Source organism: Triturus cristatus, chromosome 10 (assembly GCF_964204655.1).
Source record: "Triturus cristatus chromosome 10, aTriCri1.1, whole genome shotgun sequence".
In the NCBI taxonomy this organism is placed as follows: Eukaryota; Metazoa; Chordata; class Amphibia; order Caudata; family Salamandridae; genus Triturus; species Triturus cristatus.
The window spans coordinates 993,147,164-993,162,730 of NC_140593.1; the positions used below are offsets into that span (position 1 = coordinate 993,147,164).

Here is a 15,567-nt window from a genome sequence, read left to right on the forward strand (position 1 = left end):
TTGCAAAGATGTAAATTGGACACCCTTGACAGTAGTGATAGAAACCCGTCTATGTAAAAGCAATCTTTTAAGAAACATGAGTACTTCAACGTGGTGTATTCTTTGATGAACTTACACTCCACCCATTTTGAAAAATAATCATTTGAAACAACAACCTGCCTGTGCATTCAAAAAGCAGCACATGGTAATGTCCTAAAAATTGAACACTAAATGCTGTCAGGGAGCCTGAGGAAATTGAACTAGAAATAGTGGTGACTTCAAATCTTTAAGATATTTTCACAAATTTCTGTAATCATACCTCTTACATAAAATTTGCAGCGAGACATTGTACTGCTCGATTTTCCCGGCCTTCCGGTGTTATAGAGCGATCCATATGACTTCAGTCTCTTTCCATTCAAGTCTAAGGACTGGAGTAGTGAATAGGGCCTGTCTATTAGACACTTTTGACACAATCCCGTGCTCCTACCCATAGTTCAGGGCCTACACACATAGCCTAGGGGATAGATTCGGTAGCCTTGAGGATAACTTGCCCTATAGTGAGGGTATTTCATAGAGCTGTGTTGAATTCAGGCCTGGTAGGCCTTAAACGGGAGAGATATTATTCACTTCGACATGATCCTGTGTCCTTCCCCATAGATCAGGGTTTGCATACATATCCTAGGGGATAGATCCGTTAGCATTAGGGGTAATCTGTTCTGTAGTGAGGGTATCTAATGGAGCTGTGCTGCATTCAGGCCTGGTAGGCCTTAAACGGGAGAGACTCCATCTTTCCTCCTGCTCTGGCAGCTTGGGAAGTTTCTAGGTCATAGGCAGTGTTTTAGTTATGAGGTGTTATTCGCTCGGAGAGAACCGGTTCGGGCCGGCCCTTATCAAAGGATTGTATTTTTCTTCATGCCGAAGACACTACATCAGGCCGGCCGGCTGGGAAAGTGTCCTTGGTGCGGGGAGGTACAGGAATTTGGTGGGCGGCAGGTTTCGAGCTGGAAATTTCCATGAGAGAATGCACATCTATATTAGTGAAAGTCTGAGGCAGACACTTGCACTTGCTTCTAGACCATAGGCGGCATCTGGCCGTTAGCAGAAAAGCTATTACTTATTCCAGGGAAGACGGATGACGAACTCGAATCTAAAGAGGACAGAGTAGCCGACAGGGAAGAGGTTCCAGTGACTCGGAGAGGGAGAAGGGAGCAGACCCACAACTGTAGAGGGGTGACCTCCAGGCGAAGCCGAGGCATAGACGAGAAGGGAACCTAGATGACCATTGAGCACGGGCTACGTACCATAAAGGTGAAGTCGACCCCTTTTTCTTTAGAGTATACAACTTAACCTTTCACTTTCCTTGCAGGTTGTCTATATATATATAATGTATTCTGCGAATGTGCATGTGGCATTTAAATAAAGTATTTAGCTTGTTGTACGTTAGCATGTGTTGTGTACTTTTGTATAGGAGGAAAGCCTATTCTTTAGTCAGAGTTGCCTTAAAATGAACAGAGGTTAATCCTGGTCAGGTAAGTGGTAACTGGATGAGGGGGAAAACAAGCCCCTCGAACTAGAGAACAGGTTGTGCTCAACTAATAGTCTTTGTGTGATCTGATATATGGTAATCCCGATTCCCCTGTTGTGTACCACAGTAATAATAGGATGAGCTCGTGCTAAGGCTGCCGTGTAGGTAGGAGATTCTGGACCTGACTGAGGTCGCGAGACTGTGTGTATTGCTGCCGAATGGGTAGGAGATTCTGGACCTGACTGAGGTCGCGAGACTGTATGTAGCTGCCGAATGGGTAGGAGATTCTGGACCTGACTGAGGTCGCGAGACTGTGTGTGTTGCTGCCGAATGGGTAGGAGATTCTGGACCTGACTGAGGTCGCGAGACTGTGTGTGTTGCTGCCGAATGGGTAGGAGATTCTGGACCTGACTGAGGTCGCGAGACTGTGTGTTGCTGCCGAATGGGTAGGAGATTCTGGACCTGACTGAGGTCGCGAGACTGTGTGTGTTGCTGCCGAATGGGTAGGAGATTCTGGACCTGACTGAGGTCGCGAGACTGTGTGTGTGTTGCTGCCGAATGGGTAGGAGATTCTGGACCTGACTGAGGTCGCGAGACTGTGTGTGTTGCTACCGGATGGGTAGGAGATTCTGGGCCTGACTGAGGCCGCGAGATCGTGTGTGTCGCTACCGGATGGGTAGGAGATTCTGGACCTGACTGAGGTCGCGAGACTGTGGGTGCTGAGATTGTGAGGTCTTGATATATATATATAATAGGAATTCTCTGTCCTTAGGTGGTACATATATATATGCTTATTTAGGTGTAAAAAGGCCCTAGGGAGGGGGTAACGTTCTGTTTTGGGTCAGAGGGGCTCTGTAGAGCAGGTTCTACCCAATCCAAAAACCAAAGCAGAACATTTGGCGTCACGAACTGTTTACGTAACCTGTGTGCGTTGTGGTTGTCTTGTGTTTGCTTTCGGCGTGTGCGTGATTTTCTTTTTTGTATATTTGCGTGTATACTTTTTCTTTCTTTTTCTTTCTCTCTTCCTTTCTTTTCTCTGCGTTTCTTTTTCTTTCTTTTTCGCGATGTTTTCTAGGAAATCGAAATCTACTCTTAAATTGTCCGTTGATATTCCCGGATGGGATTCAACGCCTTATGGTGCCTTGGCCCGAGAGTGGGCTAATTCTACTGGTCTGAGTGAAAATTGGAATTCTTCTTTGGAGTCGGCGGAACCGGCTGACGTGATTGCTTGTTTGCAGACGGCACCTGTCTTGAAGGGTGAGGAGGTTCCCGCTTTGGGGCGCAGAGGTTGGGTTATTCTGTCTGCGTATCGGATTCTGCATGAGAGGTTGCTGAAATTGCAGGTCTCTTTTAAGGATGCGGAATCACACCTTGTTGAGATTCAGAATTCTAACACTTTATTGCGGTGTCAAAATAAGTTGCTTTCCGACAAACTTGACACTTACCAAACGGTTGCCGAAAGGGCGGCTGTGCGGATTGCTCGTTATAAGTACAAGAACAGGCGTGGTCGTGTTTCGTCGCGTAAAGTGCGTCTGGTCGTGGCGAAAGCTGGACTGGATTGGAATCCTGATGAATGGGATGGTAATATCTGGGACTCGACTCCGTCTTGTTCCTCGGGTGAGGAATGTGCTATGCATGAGCTTTCTCGTTCCCGTCCTGACAGTAAGTCTACTTCTCGCACCTCTGATGGTGCACCCCGTGATTGCGCTCGTTCTTCGGGCGGGATTGATACTTTTCACACTGACTGTCCCTCTACTCGTACTGCTCGGGCTCCTTGTGATGCTCGTCCCGTTGTTTCTGCGCACCCGGTTTTTCGTCGGAAGTTGCAGCAGTCTCCCAATGCTCCGCAGGGTGTTTCTTTGGACTGTTTGGAAGATTTTACCCAGCAAGAAATTAGTGATATTTTGCAACGCTTTCGGCAGCGGACTGGTGAGGCTTTGCTCACGTGGATGGTGCGCCTTTATGAACTAGGCGCTGCTGGTATTATGTTGGATACTGGCGATTGTTTGAAGTTTTGTTCTTTGAGTTTGGATTCTACTGTGCAAGATCATTTTCGTAACTATAATGGTGGTGGTCAAATTTCTTTGCTCCAATTGGCGACTGAAGGTTGCAATTTGAAGTATCCTACTGAATCTGACTGGCCTGTCAATGACAAGCCGTGGTATACCTTGCGTGATGCTGCGCAACGTCTTAAGGAGGAAGTGATGAAAACGGCTATTTTTCTGGGCACTGCTGACAGGTTGCTTGATGGGTTGTTGACTTCTTCGGTGCGGAATCGTATCATTCGCTCTTCTCCTGTTGCCTACAAGCAGGTCATGATGACTTTGTTGATTAACCAGACTGGTAATGTACTATCTACGGTGTTGGAGTCGGTACGCCAACTCGGTGAGTTGGGTGAGTGGTTTAAACCTGAACGTCAGTCCCGGTCTGACACTCGTACTCCTGGTGAATATAAATTTACTAGACGTGATATCTTTACTGGTCTTTTGGCTGATGGTATGCGTCGGGAGGATATTGATGGTGAGACTACTGCTCGTTTGTGGGAAATGTTTCGCAAACGGGGCTTGGACCGGAAGGAGGGTGCCCGGCGTGTTCGGACGACTGAGTGTGATCGTGGTTGTTCTGATGGTAGCGGTGATGATGATCGCCGTGGGCGCTTTGATCGTCGTGATGATCGGCGTCCTGTACGTGATCTGTCCCCTCGTCGAGAGCGGGACAGGGAGAGAGAGGGGGAAAAGGAAAGGGGGAGAAATGATCATGCTTACAGCAGACGTAGAGATGATAGGGATCAATCCCCTGAATTGAGAAGGAGGGAGGATCGATACAGTTTGGCCGATCGAAACTCGCAGTGCAATGTAGAGGACAGGAATCCATTTCGTAATAGAGATGGATATGAACAGGAGGTACCGATACCTAAGAAACGTGAGAGTCTTTATCCTGATTTGTCCTGGTACACAGAATGCAGTAAGAATGACTAGGAAATAGGTCAAGCTCCGGTACACAGATGGGCTCACAGAGATAATAGACCCTATGTAGATATTGATATTTTTTGGAGACATCGTAATATCCAAAGGGCCCGAGCATTAGTTGATACAGGAGCGGAGGCCACTCTTATTCATGGAAAATCAAAGAAATTTACAGGGCAGCCTTTCACTATTACCGGATTAGGAGGAAAGGAAACCCCTGCAGTTCAAACTTTGCTTGAAATGAGAATAGGTAGAATCCCTAGAAAGGAATATTCTGTATTAGTGGTGCCACTTCTAGAATTCATAATTGGAATTGATATTTTGAAGGGAATGACATTGCATCTTGATGATGGGTGTTACCAATTTGGAACGACGCATTATATCTCGTCCAGACCTATACGGGTTGGTCGTTTAAGGATGCCCCCCATACAAGTTCCCCAGGCGACCAAAGTGGTTTGTCAGAAGCAGTATCGTATTCCGGGTGGTCATGAAGAGATTAGTACCACCATTCAGGAGTTGGTTGATGCAGGCGTTATAACTCCAGTTACTTCTGCTTGGAATAATCCTGTTTGGCCGGTGCGTAAAAGTGATAATTCTTGGCGCATGACTGTTGATTATCGAGAATTGAACAAACACACACCCTCTTTGACTGCTGCAGTACCGGATGTTATCACCCTGATTGAAAGAATCCAAACACATCCAGGTACATGGTATGCGTCCATCGATATTGCTAATGCTTTCTTTTCTATTCCAATTGCCCCTGAGTGTCAGGAACAGTTCAGTTTTACGTGGAATGGGCGTCAGATGACGTTCAGAAGTCTTCCTCAGGGCTATGTGCATAGTCCTACGATTTGTCACCGGCTGGTGGCAGAACACTTGATTGAGGTACCAGTTCATCCCAAAATCCAGATATGTCATTATATTGATGATGTTTTGATCCAAGGCGAAACACAAGAGGATGTTCAGACACAATTAGATAGAGTCATTGAGTGTCTGCGTGGGAAAGGTTGGGAGATCAACCCGGACAAATTACAAGGTCCGTCTCAAGCTGTAAAATTTTTAGGTATTAATTGGCATGAGGGACACCGCGAGGTGATCCCTCAAGTTAAACAGAAAATTCTTGATTTTTCGGTTCCGAGGAATAGGAAGGAAGCCCAAAGATTCATTGGTTTATTCGGTTTTTGGCGCCAGTATATTCCTCATTTGAGTCAAATATTGGCCCCTTTGTACCGAGTTACACGTAAAAAGAATGCATTTGAATGGGGTAAGCAACAGCAAGATGCATTTAGTCTGGCGAAAGAGGCAATTCAACATGCTATGGATCTCTGGCCTGTACGTGATGGTGATGTGGATTTGAATGTGTCTGTGCAAGGCCCTTATGCAAACTGGAGTCTGTGGCAGAAACAAGGCAGGTGTAAAGTACCATTAGGGTTTTGGACCAAAAAGCTACCCGATGCTGGTGAGCGTTATACACCCTTTGAGAAGCAGCTACTTGCTTGTTATTGGGCTTTAGTGGATACCGAGCAATTGACTTTGGGACATGACATATTCTTGCGTCCTGAGATTCCTATTATGCAGTGGGTTTTGAGTTCACCAAAAACTCATCGAATTGGGCATGCTCAGGAGGCGAGTGTGATTAAATGGAAATGGTACATACAAGACAGGGCACGTGTGGGTCCGAAAGGAGTTGCGTCTTTACATGAGCAAGTGGCACAAGCACCATCGACTGAGACTGAGAGTGAGTGTTCCGTACCTTTAGAACAGGAGTCTCCTGTCAAGTGGGGTAGACCTTTTGATGATTTATCCGTCGAGGACAGGAACCATGTGTGGTTCACAGATGGGTCAGCAAAGTTTATTGGAACGACACGGCACTGGAAGGCGGTGTCTTATAATCCGATCACACAAAAACTGTTGAGCACAACTGGTGAAGGGAAGAGTAGTCAGTTTGCCGAGCTCTATGCCGTTTACCAAGTTTTGAAACAGGAGTTACCTGGCGTATGCCACATTTTCACCGATTCCTGGTCCACTGCCAATGGACTGGCTGTTTGGTTGCCGACCTGGCATTCCCATAATTGGAGGTTACACTCCAAAGAGTTATGGGGAAAAGAGTTATGGCAAGAGATTTGGGAAATGCTCCCACAGAGTACTGTTACCATCTTCCATGTGGATGCTCACACCCCAATAGACTCTCTTGACAAATTTTTTCATAATATTGCAGATGAGAAATCTAAAATTGCTGAGGCAGTGGTGGACAGACAAGATCCTGATATTGCGGGATTGGCGAAATGGGCACACCAGAAGGCAGGACACTTTGGAGAGAAGGCCACTAGCAGGTGGGCTGCTGATAGAGGAATTTATATTCCCCTGGATCTAATCAAAAATGTTATTCTACATTGTCCCGTCTGTCAGCATATCAGACAGCGTAAAGTACCTCAAATTGTTAGAGGTCATTTACATCGTGGGAAACTGCCCGCTCAAATTTGGCAGATTGATTACATTGGACCCCTTCCCATGAGTAGAAATTGTCAATATGTTTGTACAATTGTCGATACATATAGTGGTTTGCTGGTAGCCTTTCCATGTAAGCAAGCCACCCAGTTGAATACCATAAAGACATTAGAATTGATTATGATGTATTATGGTGTGCCATTCCAAATTCAATCTGATAACGCATCCCATTTCCGTGGAAGATTGGTACAGGAATTCTGTGTGGAAAATAATATTGAATGGATATTTCATATACCTTACTACCCGCAGGCCTCAGGCCTGGTGGAGAGATTGAATGGCCTGCTAAAGGATCAACTGCGTAAATTAACAGATGACAAGTATAAAAATTGGCGAGACTTTTTACCCCAAGCACTATTGATTCTGAATAATCGTCCTTTTTTAAATGCTGAATCTCCACTTATGCGTTTGTTTCCCCCAAAGGTTGAGACTATGCCTAATGTAATCAATGAAACTGTGATGTATTGGGAGATTACTTCCGGAGCTCTGGCTCCATGCAGAGCGACCCCAGGGTCGGCAGGCCTAGATTTGCATGCTATGGATGACACCGTTCTGGAAAGTAAAAATCGGGTCATCATTGCTACCGGTGTTGGTATTCATATACCACCGGGGAATTTTGGATTGATCGCCCCTAGATCGGGGCTGGCTGTAAAAGGCATCCAGGTACTTGGAGGGGTCATTGACAGCGACTATCAGGGAGAGATTAAGGTACTTCTGCTAAATAGCAGTGAGAATGACTTGCTGATACACCGCACCGACCGGGTGGCTCAATTACTCATTATGCCTGTTTTCAGTGGTGAAATAATGAAAGGCACTGCCCCAATTTTGCTAACTGTACGAGGCCAGAAAGGCTTTGGCTCTACGGATAACCCTGGGGCCAAGGTTTGGGTGCAATCGCCTAAGAATCCCCCTGAACAAGCAGAGGTTATTGCCACCGGTCAGGATAATACCATTTTGGTTATGAGGCCAGGGAAAGATAGCTGGGAAGCTGTCCCAGCTGATAAATGTTATTTACGAGAATGATTAATGCCTGTATTTGGTTCTTTTTCAGATCATTCTTTGGATTGTTGCTGCAGGATGTGTCGGTACTGGACACCGTTCGGATTACTTCGGAGAGAGAGAAGGGATCCCATCAACCCGGGATGAATTGGGAACTAGAGTGTTGCATTCCTTCAATGCGTGGGATTCGTCATCGAACTTTTGGACGCTCCTGGCGAAAAGAGTGACTGATGCCCCTCACTTCTGTTTGACACCGATGAGATCTGTGCACGATATCCTGGCGACCTGCCTAGTTGCTGTCCCCGCCTCGCTGGATACTTTAATAAGCATCTTCAACATTTCAAAGGCTCGTCCGAATATTATTCTGGGTGATTTTGCTACCCATGCATATTGTCCTTTGTGTACTGAACTGCCGAATGAGCAACTTCCCATCCAATCCCAAATAACTACGTATAATATTACACAAGGCGACCTATGTTTTTTCCTCACATGTAATCCTAATGCAATTTCTGAATGTCTACGTCTCAAGTTAAGAGGCGCCACCTCTCTCACATCTCATGAACGAACTTTGTGTTTCCAGAGGACACCGACGAAATGTATCTCCGTCCAGAACAATATGACTTGCAATAGTTTAGTAGTTACCCCCAGTCACTATCGTGCGATGTTGCTACCTGCCGGATGGCTTTTCTCATGTGGTAATACTTCCTGGCCCTATGTCCCCGCAAACATTTCCGGCGGCCCGTGTGCCATTACTAGGTTAAGTTTGTTGATGTTTTCTTCACATCCAAATGCCAACTCTCGTGTGCTTCGAGATACAGTACTGTTACAGGAGGATTGTGACTCATCTTTGCATTTATATTCCAAGTCTGAATATCTTAGTCTAGCTGTTTCAATTATTGGTGTCCCTGCCTTGGCGGTTTACAATGCCAAATCCATTGGGAAAATGGGTTGCTGGATGGTCAAATCTATTAATCATACTTCTACAGTCTTATCTGACTTGCTATTAGACGCCCAGGGTGAACGTAGAGCCATCTTGCAAAATAGAGCAGCCATTGATTATCTTCTGCTTAAACATGGACATGGCTGCTCTGACTTTGAAGGTCTCTGTTGTTTTAACTTATCTGATCATACACAATCCATTCGCGCACATATAGATAAATTGCATGATTTAACTAATGAAGTTAGGAAACACATTGATCAGGGCTGGTTTGACTGGCTCTTTAATTGGTTGCCGGACATGCATATGCTACGCTACACATTAGGTGGCATTTTGATTGCTCTTGCTGTTTTAATTTCTATCTGTTGTTTTATTCAGTGTATCCCTTCACTGCTTCAATTCTGCACATCTGGTACTAGACATAGATCGGTTAGTTTTGTTTCATATTATTCTTCCACGGATGTTAATTCCATTTAGTATGTATAATAGACTGAAGTCAAGGGTGGAATGTACTGCTCGATTTTCCCGGCCTTCCGGTGTTATAGAGCGATCCATATGACTTCAGTCTCTTTCCATCCAAGTCTAAGGACTGGAGTAGTGAATAGGGCCTGTCTATTAGACACTTTTGACACAATCCCGTGCTCCTACCCATAGTTCAGGGCCTACACACATAGCCTAGGGGATAGATTCGGTAGCCTTGAGGATAACTTGCCCTATAGTGAGGGTATTTCATAGAGCTGTGTTGAATTCAGGCCTGGTAGGCCTTAAACGGGAGAGATATTATTCACTTCGACATGATCCTGTGTCCTTCCCCATAGATCAGGGTTTGCATACATATCCTAGGGGATAGATCCGTTAGCATTAGGGGTAATCTGTTCTGTAGTGAGGGTATCTAATGGAGCTGTGCTGCATTCAGGCCTGGTAGGCCTTAAACGGGAGAGACTCCATCTTTCCTCCTGCTCTGGCAGCTTGGGAAGTTTCTAGGTCATAGGCAGTGTTTTAGTTATGAGGTGTTATTCGCTCGGAGAGAACCGGTTCGGGCCGGCCCTTATCAAAGGATTGTATTTTTCTTCATGCCGAAGACACTACATCAGGCCGGCCGGCTGGGAAAGTGTCCTTGGTGCGGGGAGGTACAGGAATTTGGTGGGCGGCAGGTTTCGAGCTGGAAATTTCCATGAGAGAATGCACATCTATATTAGTGAAAGTCTGAGGCAGACACTTGCACTTGCTTCTAGACCATAGGCGGCATCTGGCCGTTAGCAGAAAAGCTATTACTTATTCCAGGGAAGACGGATGACGAACTCGAATCTAAAGAGGACAGAGTAGCCGACAGGGAAGAGGTTCCAGTGACTCGGAGAGGGAGAAGGGAGCAGACCCACAACTGTAGAGGGGTGACCTCCAGGCGAAGCCGAGGCATAGACGAGAAGGGAACCTAGATGACCATTGAGCACGGGCTACGTACCATAAAGGTGAAGTCGACCCCTTTTTCTTTAGAGTATACAACTTAACCTTTCACTTTCCTTGCAGGTTGTCTATATATATATAATGTATTCTGCGAATGTGCATGTGGCATTTAAATAAAGTATTTAGCTTGTTGTACGTTAGCATGTGTTGTGTACTTTTGTATAGGAGGATAGCCTATTCTTTAGTCAGAGTTGCCTTAAAATGAACAGAGGTTAATCCTGGTCAGGTAAGTGGTAACTGGATGAGGGGGAAAACAAGCCCCTCGAACTAGAGAACAGGTTGTGCTCAACTAATAGTCTTTGTGTGATCTGATATATGGTAATCCCGATTCCCCTGTTGTGTACCACAGTAATAATAGGATGAGCTCGTGCTAAGGCTGCCGTGTAGGTAGGAGATTCTGGACCTGACTGAGGTCGCGAGACTGTGTGTGTTGCTGCCGAATGGGTAGGAGATTCTGGACCTGACTGAGGTCGCGAGACTGTATGTAGCTGCCGAATGGGTAGGAGATTCTGGACCTGACTGAGGTCGCGAGACTGTGTGTGTTGCTGCCGAATGGGTAGGAGATTCTGGACCTGACTGAGGTCGCGAGACTGTGTGTGTTGCTGCCGAATGGGTAGGAGATTCTGGACCTGACTGAGGTCGCGAGACTGTGTGTGTTGCTGCCGAATGGGTAGGAGATTCTGGACCTGACTGAGGTCGCGAGACTGTGTGTTGCTGCCGAATGGGTAGGAGATTCTGGACCTGACTGAGGTCGCGAGACTGTGTGTGTTGCTGCCGAATGGGTAGGAGATTCTGGACCTGACTGAGGTCGCGAGACTGTGTGTGTGTTGCTGCCGAATGGGTAGGAGATTCTGGACCTGACTGAGGTCGCGAGACTGTGTGTGTTGCTACCGGATGGGTAGGAGATTCTGGGCCTGACTGAGGCCGCGAGATCGTGTGTGTCGCTACCGGATGGGTAGGAGATTCTGGACCTGACTGAGGTCGCGAGACTGTGGGTGCTGAGATTGTGAGGTCTTGATATATATATATAATAGGAATTCTCTGTCCTTAGGTGGTACATATATATATGCTTATTTAGGTGTAAAAAGGCCCTAGGGAGGGGGTAACGTTCTGTTTTGGGTCAGAGGGGCTCTGTAGAGCAGGTTCTACCCAATCCAAAAACCAAAGCAGAACAGACATCCATATAAGGGCAACAGTAATATTCCCTGTCTGTTTACAATGGAGTATGAGTAGCTTTACTAAGTTATCATATATGCTTTATCAATAAATTAACACATTATAAAAGAACACAAGGATTGCTCATCTAGAATCTTATATTACAAATACTGGTGCTGCATGAAACCAGGAAAATTAGATGGTTGAAATAATATGGTTTTAGACTGTTGTACAAACAAGATCTATAGTTGGTTTCCATCTACTACTGTATACAATCAAACAGCAATCAAACAATTTCTGCAAGCAATCAAAAAGCATCAGGCATGCAGATCACTGACAAAGTTCTAGGGATCAAAAATTAGAAGAAAACGAGTTTCTATAAAAAAGCAGTGAAAATTGGAAGGAGAAGAGGATTGTTTTTCTGATGTCTCTCTGAAATACAGTAAGATTTAATTAAATATTTGGTCAATTAAATACTTAAAATACGATTAGATGTGCTCAGATTAAGCGCCAGAAGGCTTTGTGGCAGAAATAAGAGGTTTTTCACCTCAAGCACAAAGAGAGCATTACCAACCGCCCAAAAAGTAAGTAATTCTAGAACAACCTCATACATTCAGTGCTTACCAGCTGGTGGGGTGTATGAACGTCGTATGTTTGGTCCAAACAGGTCCACCGATCGGTTCAGCATTACAACTGAACACTGGTTCATAAAGAGACTCCTTCGAGGGCACCTCTGGTACAGCTGGGACAGGCTGCGCAACATCTTCAGATCAATTCCCACAGCTTCTTGCAAGGTCAGATTTCTGTAACACATGAAAGACTTTAGCAAAACAAAATTACTGTCTTTCCAAATGATATTGGCACAAGTAACTCTGCTTGGTGTTGCATGTAGTAAGAAGAATACTGAATTTTCACTGTATCGGTCAGACAGCCTCTCCACCTTCTCTATCAGTTAACCAGATCTCCAAGCACTGGTAAGCTAGAGGCCATTTAACAGCACTTGTGTGTGATAAAGTCTGAAATAAGGAAACTGAAGGACTCAGTAACATCCAAGCACACAATGCCTGAACCCAGCCAATTTCCCCCTGCCAAAAAGGCAACACCCCTCACTTGTTCTCTAAGGGAGGATCGGTGTACTAGCAGCTGCAACCCACAGTTGAAAAACCTGGCCGTAGAGAGAGCACTCCGCTCCCAGCCCCCGGTGAGCCAGGAGGAACGGAATGCCGACCCTTGGGGTGATCAGCTGGCCATATGAGAGGGTTGGTGGATGGTTGAGAGGGGTGCCATGCCCAAACAGGGGGTTGGCACAAGGGCATAAAATTACTTCATTGAACTTGCCTCAGATGCTTGCCCAAATGTCCCTATATTGTCCAACGTGCCCCACTTATCAAATGGGTCAGAGGAATTCTTCTTACAACTAAAAAAAAAACGCCTGTGTTGGCTTTGCACCCATCCCGGCCTCCCCTACTTGGATGCCCAGCATCTATTTAGGGTTACTTCCAAAGCTTTTGGGTTTGCTTGATGATCTGCACATCTATTGATGAAACTATGTCTAAATTGTTCAATGCAACAATGTTTCTTTGGGGTGCTCATATGATGTTACGTTACCCACCCACCAGGGTATGTCATTCCTAGGACTAAGCGGCCTAGATCAATAGTAAAACACAATACACCCGAGCACACCCGATCATTATGTCTATAATCCAACTAAGAAGTCAGAGAAGATAGAGTGGAGTTTCTTCCACAAAATGTGTTCCAATTATGCCACTAATCAAATGTCCTTTCAATTGAAAATCAGGCAAAGTCTTGAATCAGGTCCTTACCGTCCTTCCGTTTTCATTTTCACTTTTCAAAGCACGAAGAACGATAGCAGCCGACGCACGTTTCGCGCCCTGGGCTTTTTCAAGGCTCTGATTCGAAATTGTCATGTCCGATTGTTCGTGACCCTGCTTTCTAAGGATTGACCTCCGTATTGATTAATACCGAACAACTAACGGATGAAGTTTCACCCCAAACGGGCAGTAAAGATAAACTGCTTTCAAAGTATTCAATCCTTTCTAAGAGCTGCCTCGCATTAATGAGGACCGCTTCATTCCTTTGTGGCTTGTATATTTACTCGGACCTTGATACGTCCATTCTGTGTCCTTTTCGCATGTGTCTGTAATCGTGACAGGCAGCTAAGCCATATTTTTAGGGTTAGGAAGGTGGACAGTGTAGGGCCCCTGCCTAAGTCCTATATGGGTGATTGTGTTGTTGTAAATTTCAGGAACCCATCCATTGTCCACAACCTCCTTAACAGCTGTACACACCAAAACTGGGCAGGATTTAATACAGCTCATCTACCACTGGGCTTCTTCTATTGCCATCTGAAGAATAGGTCCGGCCCTGCCCTTTTTAGGTCGAGCCTAGAGCAGCGCGCATGCGCTGCTCTGAGAGAATTTTAGTAAGGGGCTTCAGAGAGCTCACCACACGCTCGTGAGTGAGTTTTTGTTTTTCTCACATTCTATTGGCCTTTGCGAGCGTCTTTCTAAAAAAGACAGCACGCAATTGGGCAAAGGCGGGTGCATGTCCCGCCTTTGCTCCGCCCACGGCCTATTGCTTGCGGTTACCCGCACGGGCGAAATCGGTTTTGAATTATTGTGCCCAGACGTGTGCGCGATAATGCAAAACAGATGTCTCGCTGTGGCGCGCGTGTACCACTCACTTACCTGTGTGTGTGCCATCGTAGGCAGCGCGCTAGGCACTTTGTTCTTAATCGCGTTTTGCAATTATTGAAGGTATTCGTTTTTCGTTTTGAAGGACAACATATCCCTTTCTCTGTATACAAGCCATGCGATGCTGTGTTACTGTGAGAAAAAGGGGCATGGGCGCTTCTGTTGGTTGTTTAGGTGTTCTCGGCATCTTTGACATTTGGTTCTTCGCTTACTTCATTTGAATATAAATGTTGCTGCCTATCCACCGCACCCGTCCCCATACACCCACAACATCGGCATCACCCCTAATAGCCTGCGTGCTATGCACTTTGTTCAAAATCGGGTTTTGTGGTTATTGAAGGTATTTGATTTTCGGTTTGAAGAACAGCATATCCCTTTCTCTGTATACAAGCCATGCAATGCTGTAGTTACCGTGACAAAAGGGGGCATGGGCGCTTCCGTTGGTTATGTTTAGGTGTTCTCGGCATCTTTGACATTTGGTTCTTACCTTACTTCATTTGAATATAAAAGTTGATGCCTGCCACCGCACCCGTCCCCATACACCCACAACATCGGCATGACCCCGAATAGCCTGCGTGCTACCTCTTGCTTCATTTTGCGGTCACCGGAGGTTTAATATGTAATTGCATTTGGTGTGAGACGCGCGCGGAAGCCAAGCCTGGTTCAGCAGCGGTGTATGTCTCTTAACACCACCCCCCCGTCACACCCCATCAGCTCCGGGCTCTGCCCTCCGTGCAGCCGCCCAGCAGCGCCGCCTGGCCTCGGCACAGGAGAGGGTCTGCGCGCGGAGGGAGGTCGTGATTAAATGCGCATACCTCCTCGGGGCTTTGTTCTGGGCGGAGCAGCAGGCGATTAATCAATTTAAGGTTCTAAACCTGGGAGCAGCAGAGCTACACTCACGTCAACAACATTTCTGAACAATTCAAAGAATACACGTATATTTCAAATATATCCTTTGTTTACAAAAACGTGGATGTGAAAAAGAGATGAGTGCTTGTGAGTGCTTGCGTGATGCTTTGAGGTATTTCAGTCATGGTTTTTGTGTTGTTCACTCTGTGATCTCACTCTTACAGAGGTGTGAAATTAAGTAAGTGCCTTTAAGTGCAAGAGTGGCAATTGTTGTTTATTTGCATAAATTAATTAAAACACTTGCATAACAAATAAAATAATAAACAAGCATTGGCATAGCCAATAGGTCTCGCCTTTGGGACCTTATAAGTGTTTAGCCATGCAACACTTGATGCACCAAGGATATTGTGCTGGATAACTAAACACTTATAAGGTCCCAAAGGCGAGACCAATGCTTGTTTAACAGGCCAGCAA

The 15,567-nt window shown here is 45.8% G+C and overlaps 1 protein-coding gene across 2 annotated transcripts in view; it reads right to left on the reverse strand.

Moving 5' to 3' along the window:
• The window catches only part of ATPAF2 (ATP synthase mitochondrial F1 complex assembly factor 2), a 223,041-nt gene that overhangs the window by 171,361 nt on the left and 36,113 nt on the right, over window positions 1–15,567 (reverse strand). For both annotated transcript variants that reach the window (XM_085628961.1, XM_085628962.1), the window contains one exon: window positions 12,155–12,333. In XM_085628961.1, coding sequence (XP_085485087.1) covers window positions 12,155–12,293 — 139 coding nt within the window. In that variant the 5' untranslated portion in view covers window positions 12,294–12,333. The remainder of the gene's footprint in view (window positions 1–12,154; window positions 12,334–15,567) is intronic.